At 41.3% G+C, this 21,331-nt stretch overlaps 1 protein-coding gene across 1 annotated transcript; it reads left to right on the top strand.

Moving 5' to 3' along the window:
* Positions 1-3,669: 3,669 nt before the first annotated feature.
* Positions 3,670-13,315, top strand: LOC127669185 (ice-structuring glycoprotein-like). Its single transcript, XM_052163074.1, has 4 exons — positions 3,670-3,687; positions 5,066-5,194; positions 10,561-11,875; positions 11,928-13,315. Exons 1-4 carry the CDS (start codon positions 3,670-3,672, stop codon positions 13,313-13,315), a joined length of 2,850 nt encoding a protein of 949 aa, XP_052019034.1.
* The last annotated feature ends 8,016 nt before the right edge of the window (positions 13,316-21,331 follow it).

Genomic DNA, 21,331 nt, shown 5'->3' on the forward strand with positions numbered 1-21,331 from the left:
GGCTTCGCCTTATGGAGTGCTGGCTTAGAAAGAGCCATTGTTTGTGTTCTTAAGGTGACCTTTAGCCATCTGGTTATCCCTAGGTCTTTCTGGTGCAGGAGTCCTCCTGAGGTGGGCTGCCTTTGCCTGAACATTGGAAATCAGAGGACAGTTTATGTCTCTGGGAAAATGGGCAGAGCATTCAGAGAGGAGGCCAAACTTGGATGTTCCTAGTGCAGCAGGCCTGTTTATGTTGGGTTAAATTGTGGCCAGAGAATGGCACTCAGGGGACAGCTTGCAGCTCAGCTCTGGGTTTTACTCTTTTAACAGCGGGGTTGAGACGTGGTCTCACTAAATGTGGCTCTGTTTGTCCAGGAAATCCCAGCAATCCATCTGCTTTTTCCTCCTAAGTGTTGAAATTCAAATGGTATGCTAGCAGACTCAATCTATAATTGTTTCCATAACCATTAGCCTAGGGTTAAAAAGAATCACAAGAAGTTATTGTTGAAACAGTTGATTAATCTGGTCAGGATTGTGCTCTCTATCAGTCTGAGAGAATTCATTTTAGATCATCCCAATTCTGTGTGTGTATTTATTTTTAGGCATTAATGTTTGATAAACTACTGTCATCTTTGATTTGAAATATACAGGGAATCAAATACCTCTAGGAGAAGTAACTTGCTAAAAATGAATATTTATTCTAGAATAGTCTCTAGATTTGTCTCATAGAAATTGATACTTACATATTGTAAGTGTTTTCTATAGTTGTAATAAAATATATTTTGTTTCTATTTTCAGAAGTCTTTTATTTTAAAGATGAAAGGCCGTTGTCCTGGTAAGGTTTAACAATACAGTAATAGTAGGTAAATTCAGAGATAACAGGCAAATTCTTGGTGGGAGTACTTTGAGACCTTTGTCTTACAAGTCACACAGTATTATGCATATGTTATTCCCTTGAAAACTTGCTCAGTGTGGTTCATATGAACATGTACATGATATTCTCCTACTATTTCCATAAACGAACTCTGCAGTTTGGAAAAAGAGCATGCTGGGATTAGCTACGCCCGCGTCTTTTCATCTAAGCCTCTTTGGCTTTGCAAAGCCTTACTGGATTCAATTTGTCAACTAAGACCTACACTAGTAGCTATCATTTCAGGCATTTCTCTTGTCAGTAAGTTTACATAAATTGGGGTGGTTCTCCATTTTCAGTCATTACTACAGGATTCCAATACATTTCTTTATTCCCCTGACACCAGATTTGCATGCAAAGGACCATTTTGTCAGGTGTAGCATCTTTCATAGTAGTTGGAAGATACTCATGTCTTCCAGAATGCTCCATCCATCAATGATCTGTTCATATGATCTGTTTTCCACAGAATGAATCCTTTGACTCTCAACAGATTATATGAATGACAGTATAATTAATATTTACCTCACTACAAATGGGACTTTTGTCTTCCACGTCAGTTAGACATGAACATAGAGGTCAAGGCCCATCCATTCCTGTCCAGGATGCTAAGTTAGACACTGGTTTGGTCAAAAATTTAAAGTTGAATTTCAAGCTATTTTTGTGCTCCTTATAATTAATTACTTCCACAAGAGAGGACCATTACATTGTCCTCTTTATTTAGGCTATGTATCAATAAAACATTTTCTAAACATTATTAAATAGCTTACTCAATCCATGTTTGAAAATTCTCCAGATCATCAAACCTAATGTTAAAAGTGAAGAATCAAAACTTTTCAGTACTTAAAACTATTCAGACTCCTTTCAAAAAACCCATTAACTTCTATTTGGAATTCTAAACAGTTCTACAGTAAAACCATATCAACTAAATTTTATTGTCCTTAGCTCTTGTTATCATCTTATTAATTCATAGAAATGCTTGTTTGGCCTAGAAACAGGCAGATTGTGATTTCAGGATTCATTCATGCATGAGTTATGAAGGAGCAGCTTGAACACTGTGAAAGCTGTGGTGGGATTTTAAGAGTTCTAGAAATCTATTTGATGGCCCACAAATTAACCTCTTGGGTGGTAACATCATAGTCAGTGAAATATGCACAAGGTACCATGAGAGAAGGTGCTGCTCCAGGGCCAAAGACTGACAGTGAGCCTGTAGAGTAAAAGTACCAGTCAGTACAGCTATCAAAATAAAGGCTGAAGAGGTACTAGTGACTGTGTGTGTGCGCGCGCGCGCACATGCGCGCGCGCGCTTGCACGTGCACGCGTGTGTGTGTGTGTGTGTGTGTGTGTGTGTGTGTGTTGTGTATCAATGTATTTTTACTGGCTAATTTTTGTTAGCTAAATTCTCCCTTGTCTTCCACAGTAGGAAAAGTTGTAAGGGTTGTAAGGAAAGTGTCCCCAAATGTAATCAGCTGGTTGAAGAACAAATTAATAGTTTTTTAATTTGTAATATAATATAAATTAGGAAATCAAACAACACTGAATTCAAAGTCTTTCATTAATGTTTTATATGACTATTAAACTAACACTCTTAAAATATGCCTCAGTGGAGTAAGACCACCAGAAGAGCCAAAACCCATTTTGAAAAACTCTGTCCAGTATAATACAGGTAAGATTAAGGGTAAGTATTCTACTGATTCTATCCTAATTATAAAAAGAGTTTTGGTCCTGCTAGAATAGTAACAAAGGAAATCAAGAATTCCTGTAGTTACATCCTTTCTTAATTTGCTGCCAAACACTTTTAGGATTCAGATTTATTTAAAAAATTGTTTCTAAGAAATTTTAAATTCAAATTATATCACCTGAAGTACGTTTATTTAAAATGAAGTGCTGATGCATGTAGCATCTTTTTATAAGTTAAAAAATGTTTCACCTATTCCATGATGTGGGTCCTCTCTAGTCACTTAACAACAAGTTGACTTTGTTTTGCAATGGATTTTAATTTAAGTTTTTATAACAGATATATCATTTGTTGGCTATATATTGTTATATGTGTCACTGTCCATAAAATGTGATCACATCAAGAAAACAAAAATAGAATATTCAATTACTTTCACTATATTTTTTGAGGACTAAATATCATTAGGGCCATCTGGATTTTTTTCTTCATAGAATTTCTTAGTTTCAAGTTATTTTATAATTCATATATTATCTTCTATGGACAAATTTTGCCTCTCTCTTTTGTAGCTAGTGATAAAAGAAGAAGAACATCACTGTGGTAAGAAAGTGTGCATTTTTCAGTGTATTAAACTGTAGAAAACACAATATTCAGAACCTGACTCTGTCTTTGCCTCTGTGTAAGACTATTTCAGCTTCTGTATTTCTTCTATAATCACAAGCTGAATAATTATTTATAGAGCAAAGCATGTTGAAATTACTGATTATATATCTCACACAGCATGAAATGCTGACAAGAATTCATAGCTAGGGAGATGACCCAGTGGATAAAGTGCTTGCCATGCATGTGTGAGAATGGGAGCTTGGATGCCAGAATCCACATGAGGTCTGATAGTCTCATGTGCTACTGTATCCTGGGGTCCTTATGGTGAGACAGGGGATGGTGACAGAGAATCCCCTAAAGTTTACTCGATAGTTACCCTATGGTTTTCATTCATGAACAAGAGATACAGCCACAAAACTAAGGCTAAAAGAGGATTACATGTTTTGATTCTAAAGGCTCCCTGACAAACCTACCATTGTTGTTTCTAGGTGTATAAAAGGGGACAATGTCAGGCACACTTCCGGTAACAAGGTAAAATGCTTCTTTGTGAAATTAATTTTCTTCAATCAGCAGTAGTCTATCCCAGTTTTATATGGACAGGTGCTTCAGAGGAAACCATGTTATAGATGTGGAACTTTCTATAAATTGCAAGTGAGCAGTAAGTCTTTGTGGGTAGTGGTGGCCCAATATGAGAATGGACCCAAGAGACAGTGAGTGGAAGACTAAGTGCAGTACTTACCTAATAGAAGATGTTTGATGTATGACAAAGAATTGTTTGCAGGAAGAAATACACATTAGACTGTTTTAAATATGTGACTGTGATAATAGACCAGAATACATTTTAATAAGTTCAGATATTTCAACAATCTAGGAATCTCCAAAGTGCCTTTATCCGTAGCAAAATGCCCATAGGTTTTATCTATCCTTGGACACTCCTATTTTGGGATCATATATGAGAGCATCTCTGGTTTCTCTTTCATCTGTATTTAGAATGAGATGAAATAGTGGATGTTTAGCAATATGTAGTATGTTCCGGAAACTTGTGTTATGAAGAGATTAGATCTTTTTCTATTTGATTCTCATAAGGATATGTTGAAAGCTCTTCATCTAGTTAAACAATAAGTGTCTTTCTTCAATTAGCCAGCATTTCTAGAAGCAGAGAGTCAATTACTGTATCACTCTATTTAAGTTCTTCATATTGTATTTAAAAATAATATACACTTATATTCTTTGTGCCACATTCAAATGCTTAAAACATTGTAGTGTTTTATTTAGATACTTCCATATTCAGTTTGAAGCTGCTTCATCACTATGAGCTGTTGGAGGTTGGGAAACCTGGTTCTGTGTTACCTGTAACCCTAGAGTGAGGGGCTGTGTGAATTATACCTGGCATTTTAATGATTTTTGAATGTGACTCAATGGACCAATGTGTTTTTGTCAAGCAGTTCCCCAGATACTATGATACAGACAGCACTGGCTTTAACTGGCCTTTATTTATAAATGGATAAATGTGCATTTAGTGCCCTCCAACAACAGAAGAAAAAGACTGTCAAAAGAGGTTTTGTTAATGTTAAAGATCATATTATACAAGATGTAGAAAATATGATACATGATGAATTGAGATTAGTCTTAACCAGAAGAACAAGATCATGTTTCTCTTTTCATGACGTTCTCTTAATTTTGTGTAGCCTAATATTTTTATATCTTGAGGATATCCTAGCAATTTGTTAATATATAGGCATATTAAAAGAAAGTTCACATTTAATAATGGTTTTTACTTTTCATGTGTCAATACCCTGTGATCACTAAGGAATAAAGTTGTTTTGAAAGCATGTACGCAAAACCAAAAGAGTTAGTTCAAGAACCAAACAAAAAGTTAACTCTCTCCTTTTGCATTGTAGGAAGAATCTAACAAAACTTTGCATAGACTACAGAAGCGAATGCGGAACATTTTTACAAAATCTGAAGTTTATGTATGTACTCAGGGAGAGCCTGCACCTTACCATTGTGAAGAAAAAGCATCCATAATGGTAATTCTCCCTAATAGTAATAGATTTGCTTGTTGTGAAGGGGAATGGTGTGTGTGTGTGTGTGTCTATGCCTTGAGTACTGCTAGTAGTATCAAAGAAGAGAAATCCAGCCTTGAACGTTCCCTTCAACTCCTTCATATCCTCACTCCTTGCCAGTCACTGTGTTAGGCAGTTCTTCTCGGGCATAGAGTTCCTCATGTTATGGTGATTCCCAACCATAAAATTGTTTTTGTTGCTATTCCAGAACTGTAGGTTTGATAATGTTATCTGTTTTAATGTCATATTTGTGTTTTCAGAAGGTCTTAGGCAACTCGTGTGAGTCTGCTCTATGCCCCTCCTCCAGTTGGTCATGACAGACAGGTTGAGAACCAATGTTCTAAAGTGTAAGTGATAGGAATTTAGACTATGGAAACAAACAAACAGAAAAAAAAACAGAAAATGAGCATGTTTATAACACAGTGAGGAGAACTCAACTCATATAATTACAGAAAATAGGCAATACAGGCTCCTGGAAGTAGGTAGAGTCAACATGAAAGCGACCAACGTATTTGTGTTTCCTTTCTTAGATTGATAGACTTTAAGTTTGTGAATGTTTACCATGTGTATTCTGTCTGTGTAGCATGTGTGTGTGCTTCCCACAGACATTAGAAGAGGTCATTTCATCCCCTGGACATGGTGTTCCAGAATATTGTCAGCCAACATGTGTGTATTACAAATCAAATTAAGATGCTGGACTAGAGTAATACATCAAGCCTTTTCCAGCCCACATAGTGAATATGTTTGATATGCAAATGAATTAAAGCATCATCAGGGGAAACAATTAGTCAGTCTTAGAGTATTTGTGAACTTCCTGGACGCCTGGTCTCAGCCTTCACATTTTACCCATTGAAGTCCCAAGGACTAATAGGCAGTGTGCACACAATAGGATACTGCATACGTGGGTATACATCTTTAAATCATGAACTCATAAAGTAGACAAGATATTCTCTTTCAGTTTAAGGACAATGTGTTCTTAATATCTTTGGGGAGTAGGGGAAGGCAAGGTGAATTTAGAGTATCAAATGAAAACTAATAGGAGTCAGTCTTCTCCCACTATTTTAGTCTCAGGTATGAAATTCCAGTTGTCAGTAATGCTGGCAAATACCTTTATCTACTTAGCCATCTCACTGGCACTCTGAGTTACACTTTGACTGAAAATACTTTAGTATTAACACACACACTGTATTATGAAAAGTGTGTGTGTGTGTCTGTGTTTGTGTGTGTGTGTGTGTGTTATTTAACATTAACATGCCTGCTCCCCAGTACATGGGAGGATCAGACAGAGAGACATGGATTCTCCTGTGTTAGAACACTTGGCCACTCTTTGGAGGTTTACCTTTCAGGTTATGGCCTAGGCAGCACATGGTTGTCAGGGATACATTTTAATGGTTATGACTACTTGTGGTACCAGTTCTATGTTATCTGTTTCCTGGTCTACCAGCATTTGAGATGCAACAGAGTACTGCCACAAACCATGACATCCTCTTGCCTTCCTTGAAGTAACTGACTGATGTTCTCCATCAGATATTTTGTCACAGCAACTGCAGAAGCAAGTACAAAAGTAATAGCCCTCCTTTCTGTTTTAATCCCCATTCAGAAGGCACAAAGGCAGCAGAAGGGTCTGTTTGCAGATCTTACTTGCACCACTTACTCCATTACATACTGTTAACAACTAGCTCAGCACCTTAATCTGAACCCTCTGAAGTCACCATTTTAAAAGTGGCAGAGTAGACATAATTATTCCACCTAATGAAATCATTAGAAACTGTAAATTTACTATTGAGACAAACCAAACTCAAATGTTCTTTCTTTTAGGCTTAGCTCAATGTGGTTTCCAAATTAATAATAGCTACAATATAAGATGAACCTGAGTAATCTTTTGTTCTAGAGAGAACTTAGCAAGGAGGTAGAAGTCAGGTAATTTTAATATGCAGAAATTCACTTGACAATTATCTATTATTTTAGTGAAAATTCATTAAAATTTTTGAAACTAACATTCCTAATACAAACACATTTTGCCCTAAATAGAACTTTTAGGATGAAATGAATATACATAATGATGTTAAAGAATATGGTAACCATTGATAAGTTACATTTGGCATGAAATGTGGCAACTTCTTTTATATAAGAATGATTAGAATATAATCCACAATATTATTAAAGCAGTGATATATGCCAGAGACAACTAAGTCAAAGGTAGTTTCCATTCCTTAAAGGATTAAAGTATGTGATTGAAATAAAGATAGACATTCTTTCCTGATGTTAAACTTGTATAAAAGCTAACAAACAAAAGAATCCCTAGAAGCCTACATGTCAATTGCAGTGTAATAATTATAAAATAAAAAAGTCACGGACTTGAGCTAAATAACAACAGTTCTCTACCTCATGCTAACATGGATATCCAACATAAGCCTTTATGAAGAGGTAGAGCCAGACTGGGAAGTATGAATTTTGCATGTAAGTAGCTCAGGACTGGTACTGTAAGGCAAAAGTAGACTGCTAAGCTATGAGTTTCATGGATGTGTAAGCAATGACAAAGGTATGGAGATCTTATTTGTTGTCTTATAAAAGTCAATGAGGCTTCCCATTTGCCACACAGCATCAAATCTATTTTCAACACTCACATTTTTTAAATTTATCTGGTTGAATCAAAGGGTTTTCTGAGTATCCTAACTAAGCTAGCATTAGGAAATTTGATCACTTGTTTTGTGGCCAAATCCACTGGGTGAAACCCCTTCACAGCTTGGAATGAGTCCTTCAGACTTTTCAAGCCACTCCTTACTGTAACTAGATGATGGTTATGTTAGTTACTGTCTATTGCTGTGATAAAATACCCTGGAAAAGACAGCTTCGAAAAGAAAGGGTGCATTTCAAGTGTGGCTCATGGTTCCGGTTGGATACACACATCACTATCATGGTTCAGGCAGACAGGCATGGTACTGAAGCAGCAGATGAGAGATCACATCTTGACCCAGACAGGAAAGAGAGAACTTTGTGGAAATGACACAAGTCTACTGAAATCTTAAAGGCCATTCCAGTGACATATATCCTATAAAAAGGCCACAACTCCTAATCCTTTCCAAATAGTTCAGCCATCTGGGAAGAGCAAGCATTCTATGAGTCTATGAGGCTGTTGACATTCAAGCTGCCACAGAGGTGCTGGATCAGGTCATTATGTACCTCCTCCCAGTGTGACAAATGTCATGGTGTTACAGGATATTTGATCACACTGTGCTTGTGCTTGATTGTGTTGTTTACTCAGTAAAGTTATTTCTAGCTATTGTTTGGCTCAGCCTTTGCACAGAACTTTAATCCCTCTAGCCAGAATACAGACACTTCCTTAGTAAACACCTTTAATCCTAAACAATCAAGGTAAAGTTAGTTTGTAGAGTGAAGCGCCTTGTTTGAAGGAGATGTCTAATTTCATGGCAGAGAAAGTGATGAATCAGAGAAATAGTTGACCCGACAGAACATTCCCAACTTTCTCAAGAAGATAGAAGAAAGGGAAGCTACTTTAGAGGCAGGGCAGAGAGAGGGGGCAGGGGGGGGAGAAGGTGAGGGAGAGAGAAGAGGAAAGGAGGCATATTTACTTGGAAACTTTTAGAGAGACATATTGAAGAGAGAACCAGCAAGATGAGGTGAAGGCAGAATGAACCAGAGATTATGAAAGAGTCAGAAGATTAGAAAAAATTTCTAGTTAGTTTGAGGCCAAGCATAGCAAAGCATCAGAGACCAAGAGAGATTCCAGACTAAATCAATTAGCATGGAGAGGAGCTTTGAGCTAGAACACCTGAGCTGAACCCATCAGCAAGAGATGAAAAAGAACCAGAAGTAATGGTGAGCTTATTCAGCAGTAAGTATGAGAGGCTGAAAAATATTCTAGGCCTATGCTAAGTTTCACACAGGCTAGAAGCTTCCGGGACTAGGCCTAGGTTAGCACTTGGAGGCAGTAAGCCTCAGAGTTTACAATTTCACCTAGTGAATAAAAGTTATAGAATCCATAACTGGAACTCAGCAATTGCCTTTTGCTGTAGGTGGTGACATACTTTGTTCATGCATTTCAAAATTCAGCTCCACTGTTCTGATATCCCATTTACATAATTAGCAACTGTGAAAAAGGCTGTTCATTGGGGAAGGGTTAATAAGTACAGAAGAGAGAGGTTCATTTTGTTCTCAAAGCACCTCACTGTCCCATTCTCTTAATCTGGCTGCAATTCAAAATTCAGGTCCCAAAGACAGAAGAGGACACTTTAGTCCTTTTTTTTTTTTTTTAATAGCTTTCCACTTTACAGAGAATGATGTTATGTAGCAAACAGCAGAAGAAAGGAGAACACATATCTCAGCAGGTCCCCTTCAAAGAAGTAAAAATTTTAAATCAAAAGTAGCATTGCAAGTCACCATATATTTACTATGAAGATTTTCTGTGAGTATTAGAATATATGGTTCTGATAACTTCTACCTTCTGTTGGGAAATGCTTCCAACCCAGCTATTTACTACATTAGGAGAAACTACAGATAAAGATTTTGAATATATTGTGGATTGGTATTTAACAAATAGGTAGATTAGTTTGTCTCATGGTAATTCTTTTGACAAAACGATTTGGTTTTTCATTGTATTAGCAGTTACAGACAAACCTCTCTTAGCAGTTTATGAATGTGAAATGAAGTATGCTTGTGACAGAGATTTCCAGTACCTAGTGCTTTTTTTTTTTTTAGCATCAAAGTCCTTCTTTATATTGATCATTTGAGAATACATTGTCTTTTTTAACCTTCATAACAATTTTATGTGTTAGTTATTATTCATTTCATTTTGGGTCAGAACAGAAAATCAAGATGTAGGCAGATTGGTGGGATAAAGTAGCCAGTGTCAATGTCAGAATTGAAATTGGCATTTCTAGGGCAACAATCTGAATGATAGCTTCCATAAGTCCCGATTTCTCTTGGTTCCAATATTTCTTTTTTTTTTTTATAAAATATATGGATTTTATTTCTTTTTTAAATTTCCCCTTTCCCAGATCCCCCCTCCCCGTATGTCCCATAAACCTTCTTCTCTCCATCCATTCTCCAATCACCTCCCTCCTTTTTCTCTGTCCTTATATTCCTTGCCAATGCTAGATCAATCCTTTCCAGGATCAGGACCCTCTCCATACTTCTTCATGGGAGTCATTTGTTACTCGATTTGTGCCTTGGGTATTCAGGGCTTCTGGGCTAATTAATATCCACTTATCAGAGATTGCATTCCATGTGTATTCTTTTGTGATTGGGTTTAGCAAGAATAAAATAATTAGAAAATGTAAAAAAAAAGTAACTGCCAATTTTCCTTATAGGTTGAAGGAAGTAAACCCAATATTTTCCTTCACACACCTCAGGAGCATAGAATTTCTGTGCCAGAGCCCCCTGCTGATATTGGGGCTACTGGTAATACTGAGGAGACACCATCCACCAGTGCAGCTGACACCGGAGCTCCTGGTGATATTGAGGAGACACCATCCACCAGTGCAGCTGACATCAGGGCTCCTGGTGATATTGAGGAGACACCATCCACCAGTGCAGCTGACACCGGAGCTCCTGGTGATATTGAGGAGACACCGTCCACCAGTGCAGCTGACACCGGAGCTCCTGGTGATATTGAGGAGACACCGTCCACCAGTGCAGCTGACACCGGAGCTCCTGGTGATATTGAGGAGACACCGTCCACCAGTGCAGCTGACACCGGAGCTCCTGGTGATATTGAGGAGACACCATCCACCAGTGCAGCTGACGCCGGAGCTCCTGGTGATATTGAGGAGACACCGTCCACCAGTGCAGCTGACGCCGGGGCTCCTGGTGATATTGAGGAGACACCATCCACCGGTGCAGCTGACGCCGGAGCTCCTGGTGATATTGAGGAGACACCGTCCACCGGTGCAGCTGACGCCGGGGCTCCTGGTGATATTGAGGAGACACCATCCACCGGTGCAGCTGACACCGGAGCTCCTGGTGATATTGAGGAGACACCGTCCGCCGGTGCAGCTGACACCGGAGCTCCTGGTGATATTGAGGAGACACCGTCCACCGGTGCAGCTGACACCGGAGCTCCTGGTGATATTGAGGAGACACCGTCCGCCGGTGCAGCTGACACCGGAGCTCCTGGTGATATTGAGGAGACACCGTCCGCCGGTGCAGCTGACGCCGGAGCTCCTGGTGATATTGAGGAGACACCGTCCACCGGTGCAGCTGACACCGGAGCTCCTGGTGATATTGAGGAGACACCGTCCACCGGTGCAGCTGACACCGGAGCTCCTGGTGATATTGAGGAGACACCGTCCGCCGGTGCAGCTGACGCCGGAGCTCCTGGTGATATTGAGGAGACACCGTCCACCAGTGCAGCTGATGCCGGAGCTCCTGGTGATATTGAGGAGACACCATCCACCAGTGCAGCTGACACCGGAGCTCCTGGTGATATTGAGGAGACACCGTCCGCCGGTGCAGCTGACGCCGGAGCTCCTGGTGATATTGAGGAGACACCATCCACCAGTGCAGCTGATGCCGGAGCTCCTGGTGATATTGAGGAGACACCATCCACCAGTGCAGCTGACACCGGAGCTCCTGGTGATATTGAGGAGACACCGTCCACCAGTGCAGCTGACGCCGGAGCTCCTGGTGATATTGAGGAGACACCGTCCGCCGGTGCAGGGGACGCCGGGGCACACAGCGATGTCGTCGGAACAACTTCCGCCGGTGCTGCTGACGCCTGGGCACACGGCGACGTCGTCGGAACAACTTCCGCCGGTGCTGCTGACGTCGGAACAACTTCCGCCGGTGCTGCTGACGCCGGGGCACACGGCGACGTCGTCGAAACAACTTCCGCCGGTGCTGCTGACGTCGGAACAACTTCCGCCGGTGCTGCTGACGCCGGGGCACACGGTGACGTCGTCGAAACAACTTCCGCCGGTGCTGCTGACGCCTGGGCACACGGCGACGTCGTCGGAACAACTTCCGCCGGTGCTGCTGACGCCGGGGCACACGGCGACGTCTTCGGAACAACTTCCGCCGGTGCTGCTGACGCCGGGGCACACGGCGACGTCGTCGGAACAACTTCCGCCGGTGCTGCTGACGCCCGGGCACACGGCGACGTCTTCGGAACAACTTCCGCCGGTGCTGCTGACGCCGGGGCACACGGCGACGTCGTCGGAACAACTTCCGCCGGTGCTGCTGACGCCGGGGCACACGGCGACGTCGGCGGAACAACTTCCGCCGGTGCTGCTGACGCCGGGGCACACGGCGACGTCGTCGGAACAACTTCCGCCGGTGCTGCTGACGCCGGGGCACACGGTGACGTCTTCGGAACAACTTCCGCCGGTGCTGCTGACGCCGGGGCACACGGCGACGTCGGCGGAACAACTTCCGCCGGTGCTGCTGACGCCCGGGCACACGGCGACGTCTTCGGAACAACTTCCGCCGGTGCTGCTGACGCCGGGGCACACGGCGACGTCTTCGGAACAACTTCCGCCGGTGCTGCTGACGCAGGGGCACACGGCGACGTCTTCGGAACAACTTCCGCCGGTGCTGCTGACGCCGGGGCACACGGCGACGTCGGCGGAACAACTTCCACCGGTGCTGACGCCGGGGCACACGGTGACGTCGGCGGAACAACTTCCACCGGTGCTGACGCCGGGGCACACGGTGACGTCGGCGGAACAACTTCCACCGGTGCTGACGCCGGGGCACACGGTGACGTCGGCGGAACAACTTCCACCGGTGCTGACGCCGGGGCACACGGTGACGTCGGCGGAACAACTTCCACCGGTGCTGACGCCGGGGCACACGGTGATGTCGGCGGAACAACTTCCACCGGTGCTGACGCCGGGGCACCCTGTGGTGTCCGCGGAACAACTTCCACCGGTGCTGCTGACACCGGGGCACAAGGTGGTGTCGACGGAACAACTTCCACCGGTGCTGCTGACATCAGGGCTCACGGTGATATTATCAGAACAACTTCCACCGGTGCTGCTGACATCGGGGCACACGGTGATATCGAGCCAACTCAATATCAAAAATATAACTCAGAAACAACTAGTGACATTGAGTTGGATTCCATAAGTGATTTAGCCATTTACATGGAGCATGCAAGGGACATGCCCTGTGCTGACCCAGAACCCACTCCTGGTCCCTACCCTTGTTGTTCAATAGACCCCACTGAAAGAGCTGATTTGAACAATTTGACCCTGCTTGGCATAGAAGAGAACTATGACAGCTTTTCTTTAGATGAGGAAGCCACTCCTGTTCCTGACCTAGATAAACATCTGGCCCCTACTCAGGTTGCTGAAGTTTTTTATGATGCTTTACTGTCAGCTGACCATACTGGCAATAGCAAGACCACTGTCAGGGAGCCCGGCTTTCTACTGGCAGCAGGATCTCCAACTGACAAAAACGTTGATCCAGGTAAGTTAAGAGCACAATAGTTGCTTAAAATAGATGAACTTTTATTTGGTACTAATAGTTTTGATTATTACATTTCATGCTTCTATCTGGCGAATTAAGCAGTACCTAGAACCAGAAAAAAAATTGTTTCCTTTTCCCAATTGGTTGAAAATACTTCACATAGTGTAAGAAAACCAGTTTAGGTCAACACAACTGACCATGTAAAGTTGGTTGGTACTTGGTTGTCTCCCATTCTGGAATGAGGATATTTTTTTCACTCCCAGGGAAAACCTTTCTGAATGGCTAAACAGAGAAGTCTTCCTGTTAAACATTAGTATCTGTTTATCTCTGTTTTCTGAACTCTGACTTGAGAGAAAAGCATCAGCCTGGAGACAAGCATTCCAGAAGAAGCAACATCTGAGAATAAACTCAACAAAATAAGCCTGCACCTTCTCACAGTTTCTCACTAAGTTGATTCTGATGATAATGACACTGATGCTATGGATGCTGATGGTGACAATACCACCAATGATACTATTGATTATTCTTGCTTTCCTTTCTAGTTGCTGCTGCAGCTGATCATCCGACCCTTGAAGCAAGGGACAGAAAACACTAAAAACATGGAGATGTAGAGTGTAAAGAAATACTGTATATATGTATATAAATTTTAAATAAAAGAGTTTATTTTTAGGTAGACTGATGTCAAAATGTATTGTTTTATTGGAGTCCCAGTTATTTTCCAGATGTTTTCTGGAGAATAATGTTCATTTATTTTTATTTTTTACTTCTTTTCTTTACATCCTGGTCACTGCCCCCTCCCAGTCTGCATGTCCGGCAGTCATTGCCCTTTCTTACCCTCACCTTGTCCCCTGAGTGGGTGGGGGCTACTTGATTGTCTCCCAACCCTGGAACATGAACTCTGTGAGGCTATGTGCTTCTATTCCCACTGAGTCCAGACAAGGCAGTCAAGCTAGAAGAATGTATCCCACAAACAGGCAGCAGCCTTTGAAATAGCCCCTGTTCCAGTTGTTTGAGGCCCACAGGAAGACCAAGCTGCACATATACTACCTATGTGCATGGAGGCTTAGGGACAGACTGTGTATGTTCTTTGGTTGGTGGTTTAGTTTCTGAGAGCCTGAAGTGTCCATGTTAGCTGATTCTGTTGTTCTTCGTGTGAAATTCCTATCCCCTTAGGGACTGCCAACCTTCTTCTTATTCTTCCATAAGAGCCTCCAAGTACCATCCAAAGTTCAGCTGTGGGTGTCTACATCTGTCTAAGGCAGCTGCTTGGTGGATCCTCTCATAGAACAACATGTACTAGTCCCCTGTCTACAAGCATAACAGAGTATCATTAACAGCGTCATGGATTGTTGCTTGCCCATGGGTCTCAAGTTGGTCCGGTTATTGGTTGGCCATCCCCTCAGTCTCTACTCCATCCCTTGTTCCTGCATTTCTTGTAGACAGGAAAGGTTTTGGGTTGAAAGTTTTGTGGGTGGGTTGATGTCACTATTGCTCCATTGGGATTCTTGCCTAGCTAGAAGAGGCAGTCTCCCCAGACTCCATATCCCCAGTGCTGTGAGTCACAACTAAGTACACCTACATTGATACTTGTGTGCTTCCTCTTGCCCATGTTTCTGTCTCTTCCTGAAGTTGCACCCTCCTTACCACCCATGTTACTTGCAGATTTACATTCATTATCAGGGACCTGAACCCACCTCTTCCATACTGCCTCATTTCCCACCCAATTCCTTCAATCCATCTGCCTTCCACGACCATTCCATAGAATGAAACATCCTTTTATCCCCTTCTTCTTGTCCAGCTTTCTTGTGTCTGGAGTGTAGCATGAGCATCCTGTATTTCATGGGATGCATCCTAAGAGGGGAGAAGTCATTTTTAGGCTCCTTTTCACTGAGCCACACTGGATTATATACCTGCTCTAGGCTCCTAGGTATGAGATGGGCCTATTTAAGACTGCAGCTCCTAGACCTTCTATAAAGAATGCAAAGCAAAAAGATCAGTTAGTTTATAAATACTTTCCCATTGTCTCCTTTAAAGCATTGTATTGGATACTTTAACATGATTAATTAAAGAAATTACATACAATTTACTTCTTTGTATATGCTTAAACTTTGTAGATTTATATAGAGGAGGATTTTGCTGCTGTGTATTTTCTATGCACCATGTGCAAGAATTGAGTGCTGAGGCCCCTGGAACTGAAGGTATGTACAGTTCTGACCTGCTATGTGGGTGCTAGCAATCAAAACTAGTGCACTATGCACAAAACCAGAGCTTTTAACTGCCAAGCCATCTCTCCATAATAGTCATGTTATTTATACTATGTTCTATATAATCCAGAAATTTTTATCATGTTCACTTACCCAAATCCCAGGTGTGTTTGATTTACTCTCTTGAAGCACACTGACTCTCAGACTTTCAGGCAAGGATGCTTTGGGGATCCCCTTATTCACATATCTGCACTCAGGTTTTCAGGGCAAGTGTTTTACCAATTGAGTTTTACCAACCAACCCAGTCCCTCATTCTTATTTCCTATTTTTACACCAAACTAGGGTATGAAGGGAAGCCAATATCACAACAGTAGTTTTTTTTGTAGTCCACAAACTTCTTGAACACTTTGTAGGTCTAAGGGGCTAATTAGTTGGAGCTTCATATAAATAATAGAATAAGTTATAAATTATAGCTTCAAGGCATTCTTGTGGTTATTGAATTTTTTAAATTTTTATCATTTATTTTATTAGATATATTCTTTATTTACATTTCAAATGCTGTACCCTTTCTTGTCCCCCTCTAGAAAATCCCATAATCCATTTCCTCTCCCCCTGTTCCCCAATCATCCCTTTCCAGCTTCCCTACCCTGGTATTCACATACACTGCAGCATCGAGCCTTTCCAGGACCAAAGGCCTCTCCTCCCTTTGATGTCCAACAAGGCCATCCTCTGTTGCCTATGAACCTGGAGCAATGGGTAACTCCATGTGTACTCTTTGGTTGATGGTTTTTGTCCCTGGGAGCTCTGGGAGTATTGGTAGTCTCATACTGTTCTTCCTCCTATGGGGCTACAAACATCTTCAGCTCCTTGGGTCCTTTCTCTAGCTCCTCCATTGGGGACCCTGTGCTCAGTTCAATGGCTGGCTGAGAGTGTCCCCCTCTGTATTTGTCGTGCTCTAGCAGAGCCTCCCAAGTGGCAGCAACATCTGGCTCCAGTCAGCAAAAACTTTTGGGCATCGATAATAGTGTCTGGGTTTTGTAAATGTATATAGGTTGGATACCAAGGTGGGGTACTGTTGGGATGGTCTTTCACTCAGACTCTGCTCCACTCTTTATCTCCTTCTGTGGGTATTTTGTTCCCCTTTCTAAGAAGAACCAGAGTATCCACACTTTGTTCTTCCTTCTTCTTGGGCATCATTTGATATGTGAATTGTGTCTTGGGTATTCCAAGCTTCTGGGCTAATATACACTTATCAGTGAGTGCATACCATGTATATTCTTTGGTGATTGGATTACCTCACTCAGGATGATATTTTCCAGTTCAATCCCTTTGCCTAAGAATTTCATTAATTCATTGTTTTTTAATAGCTGAGTAGTATTCCATTGTGTAAATATACCACATTTTCTGTATCCTTGAGGTACATCTGGGGTCTTTCTAGCTTCTATTATAAATAGGGCTGCTATGAACATAGTGGAACATATGTCTTTTTTACATGATGGAGAATCCTCTGTGTATATGCCCAGGAATGGTATAAAAGGGTCCTCTAGTAGTATTATGCCCAGTTTTCTGAGGATCTGCCAAACTGATTTCCAGAGTTGAACCAGCTTGCAATCTCACCAGCAGTGGAGGAGTGTTCCCCTTTCTCCACATCCTGACTGCACATGCTGTCTCCTGTGATCTTAGCATTCTGACTGATGTGAGGTGAAATCCCAGTGTTGTTTTGATTTGCATTTCTTTGATGAATAAGGATGTTGAATATTTCTTTAGGTGCTTCTCAGCTATTTGATACTCCTCAGGTGAAAATTCTGTTTAAGTCTGTACCCAATTTTTTAATAGGTTTATTTGGTTCTCTGGAGCCTAACTTCTTGAGTTCTTTGTATATATTGGATATTAGCCCTCTCTCAGATGTACTTTGGATAAAGATCTTTTCCCATTTTGTTAGTTGCTGTTTTTTTCCTGTCGATAGTGTACTTTGCCTTAAAGAACCTTTATAATTTTATTAGGTTCCATTTGTCAATTCTTGATCTTAGAGCATAAGCTATTAGTGTTCTGTTCAGGAAATTTTTTCCTGTTCCCATGTGCTCAAGGCACCTCCCCAGTTTCTTTTCTCTAAGTTCCTGTGTGTCTGATTTCATGTGGAGGTCCTTGACCCACTTGGACTTGAGCTTAGTACAGGGAGATAAGAATAGATTAATTTGCATTCTTCTTCTTGCTATCCAGCAGTGGAACCAGCACCATTTGTTCTAAAGGCTATCTTTTTTTCCACTGGATGGTTTTATCTCCTTTTTCAAAGATCAAATGACCATAGGTGTGTGGGTTCATTTTTGAGTCTTCAATTCTATTCCATTGATATATATGCCTGTCACTGTACCAATACCATGCAGTTTTTAACACTATTAGTTTATAGTACTACTTGAGGTCTGGGATACTGATTACCACAGAAGTTCTTATACTGTTGATGTTTTATCTATCCTGGGTCTTTGTTATTCCAGATGAATTTGATAACTGCTCTTTCTAAATCTATGAAGAATTGACTTGGAGATTTGATAGGGATTTCAATGAAACTGTATATTGCTTTTGGCAAGATGCCCATTTTTACTATATTAATTCTACCAATCCACAAATATGGGAGATCTTTCCATCTCCTCAGGTCTTCTTTGATTTCTTTCTTCAGAGACCTAAAGTTCATGTCATACAGATCTTTCTCACTTGTTTGGTTAGAGCCACACCAAGATACTTCATATTGTTTGTGACTATTGTGAAGGGTGTCATTTCTTTCTTTCTTTCTTTCTTTCTTTCTTTCTTTCTTTCTTTCTTTCTTTCTTATATATATATATATATATTTATTTACATTTCAAATGATTTCCCCTTTTCTAGACCCCCACTCCCCGAAAGTCCCATCAGGCCCCTTCCCTCCCCCTGTTTTCCCACCTAACCCTTCCCACTTCCCTGTTCTGGTTTTGCCTTATGTTGCTTCACTGAGTCTTTCCAGAACAAGGGGCCACTCCTCCGTTCTTCTTGTACCTCATTTGATTTGTGGATTATGTTTTGGGTATTCCAGTTTTCTAGGTTACTATCCAGTTATTAGTGAGTGCATACCATGATTCATATTTTGAGTCTAGGTTACCTCACTTAGTATTATGTTCTCCAGCTCCATCTATTTGCCTAAGAATTTCATGAATTCATTGTTTCTAATGGCTGAATAGTACTCCATTGTGTATATATACCACATTTTTTGCATCCACTCTTTTGTTGAGGGATACCTGGGTTCTTTCCAGCTTCTGGCAATTATAAATAGGGCTGCTATGGACATAGTGGGACATATATCCTTATTACATACTGGGGAATCTTCTGGGTATATGCCCAGGAGTGGTATAGCAGGATCTTCTGGAAGTGAGGTGCCCAGTTTTCGGAGGAACCGCCAGACTGATTTCCAGAGTGGTTGTACCAATTTGCAGCCCCACCAGCAGTGGAGGAGTGTTCCTTTTTCTCCACACCCTCTCCAACACCTGCTGTCTCCTGAATTTTTAATCTTAGCCATTCTGACTGGTGTAAGGTGAAATCTCAGGGTTGTTTTGATTTGCATTTCCCTAATGACTAATGAAGTTGAGCATTTTTTAAGATGCTTCTCCGCCATCTGAAGTTCTTCAGGTGAAAATTCTTTAAATCTGTACTCCATTTTTAAATAGGGTTATTTGGTTTTCTGAAGTCTAACTTTTTGAGTTCTTTATATATATTGGATATTAGCGTTCTATCTGATGGAGGGTTGGTGAAGATCTTTTCCCAATTTGTTGGTTGCCGATTTGTCCTCTTGATGGTGTCCTTTGCCTTACAGAAACTTTGTAATTTTATGAGGTCCCATTTGTCAATTTTTGATCTTAGAGCATACGCTATTGGTGTTTTGTTCAGAAACTTTCTCCCTGTACCGATGTCCTCAAGGGTCTTCCCTAGTTTCTTTTCTATTAACTTCAGAGTGTCTGGCTTTATGTGGAGGTCCTTGATCCATTTGAAGTTGAGTTTAGTACAAGGAGACAAGGATGGATCAATTCCCATTCTTCTGCATGCTGACCTCCAGTTGAACCAGCACCATTTGTTGAAAAGGCTATCTTTTTTCCATTGGATGTTTTCAGCCTTTTTGCCGAGGATCAAGTGGCCATAGGTGTATGGGTTCATTTCTGGATCTTCAATACTGTTCCATTGATCCGCCTGCCTGTGTCTGTACCAATACCATGCAGTTTTTAACACTATTGCTCTGTAGTATTGCTTGAGGTCAGGGATACTGATTCCCCCAGACTTTCTTTTGTTGCTGAGAATAGTTTTAGCTATCCTGGGTTTTTTGTTATTCCAGATGAATTTGAGGATTGCTCTTTCTAACTCTGTGAAGAATTGAGTTGGGATTTTGATGGTTATTGCGTTGAATCTGTATATTGCTTTTGGCAAAATGGCCATTTTAACCATATTAATCCTGCCGATCCATGAGCATGGGCGGTTTTTCCATTTTTTGAGGTCTTCTTCCATTTCCTTCTTCAGAGTCTTGAAGTTCTTGTCATACAGATCTTTCACATGTTTGGTAAGAGTCACACCAAGATACTTTATATTGTTTGTGGCTATTGTGAAGGGGGTCATTTCCCTAATTTCTTTCTCATCCTGCTTATCCTTTGAGTATAGGAAGGCTACTGATTTGCTTGAGTTGATTTTATAACCTGCCACTTTGCTGAAGTTGTTTATCAGCTGTAGGAGTTCTCTAGTGGAGTTTTTTGGGTCACTTAGGTAGACTATCATATCATCTGCAAATAATGATAATTTGACTTCTTTCTTTCCAATTTGTATCCCTTTGACCTTCTTATGTTGTCGAATTGCCCGAGCTAGTACCTCAAGTACAATATTGAAAAGATAAGGAGAAAGGGGGCAGCCCTGTCTAGTTCCTGATTTTAGTGGGATTGCTTCAAGTTTCTCTCCATTTACTTTGATGCTGGCCACCAGTTTGCTGTATGTTGCTTTTACTATGTTTAGGTATGGGCCTTGAATTCCTGTTCTTTCCAATACTTTAAGCATGAAAGGATGCTGAATTTTGTCAAATGTGTTTTCAGCATCCAATGAAATGACCATGTGTTTTTTTTTTCTTTGAGTTTGTTTATATAGTGGATTGCATTGATGGATTTCCGTACATTGAACCAACCCTGCATCCCTGGGATAAAGCCTACTTGATCATGGTGGATGATCATTTTTATGTGTTCTTGGATTCGGTTGTCAAGAATTTTATTGAGTATTTTTGCATGATAAGGGAAATTGGTCTGAAGTTCTCTTTCTTTGTTGGATCTTTGTGTGGTTTTGGTATCAGTGTAATTGTGGCTTTGTAGAAGGAAGAATTGGGTAGTGTTCCTTCTGTTTCTATTTTGTAGAATAGTTTGAAGAGTATTGGTGTTAGGTCTTCTTTGAAGGTCTGATAGAATTCTGCACTGAAACCATC

Source organism: Apodemus sylvaticus, chromosome 19 (assembly GCF_947179515.1).
Source record: "Apodemus sylvaticus chromosome 19, mApoSyl1.1, whole genome shotgun sequence".
NCBI classification, from domain to species: domain Eukaryota; kingdom Metazoa; phylum Chordata; class Mammalia; order Rodentia; family Muridae; genus Apodemus; species Apodemus sylvaticus.

What these genes read in the sequence shown, in the direction of transcription:
- LOC127669185 (XM_052163074.1), top strand. An exon ending in AAGAAAAAGCATCCATAATG is followed by an intron (nt 5,195 to 10,560) that starts GTAATTCTCCCT and finishes TTTTCCTTATAG; the next exon opens with GTTGAAGGAAGTAAACCCAA. An exon ending in AGCTGACGCCGGAGCTCCTG is followed by an intron (nt 11,876 to 11,927) that starts GTGATATTGAGG and finishes CGGGGCACACAG; the next exon opens with CGATGTCGTCGGAACAACTT.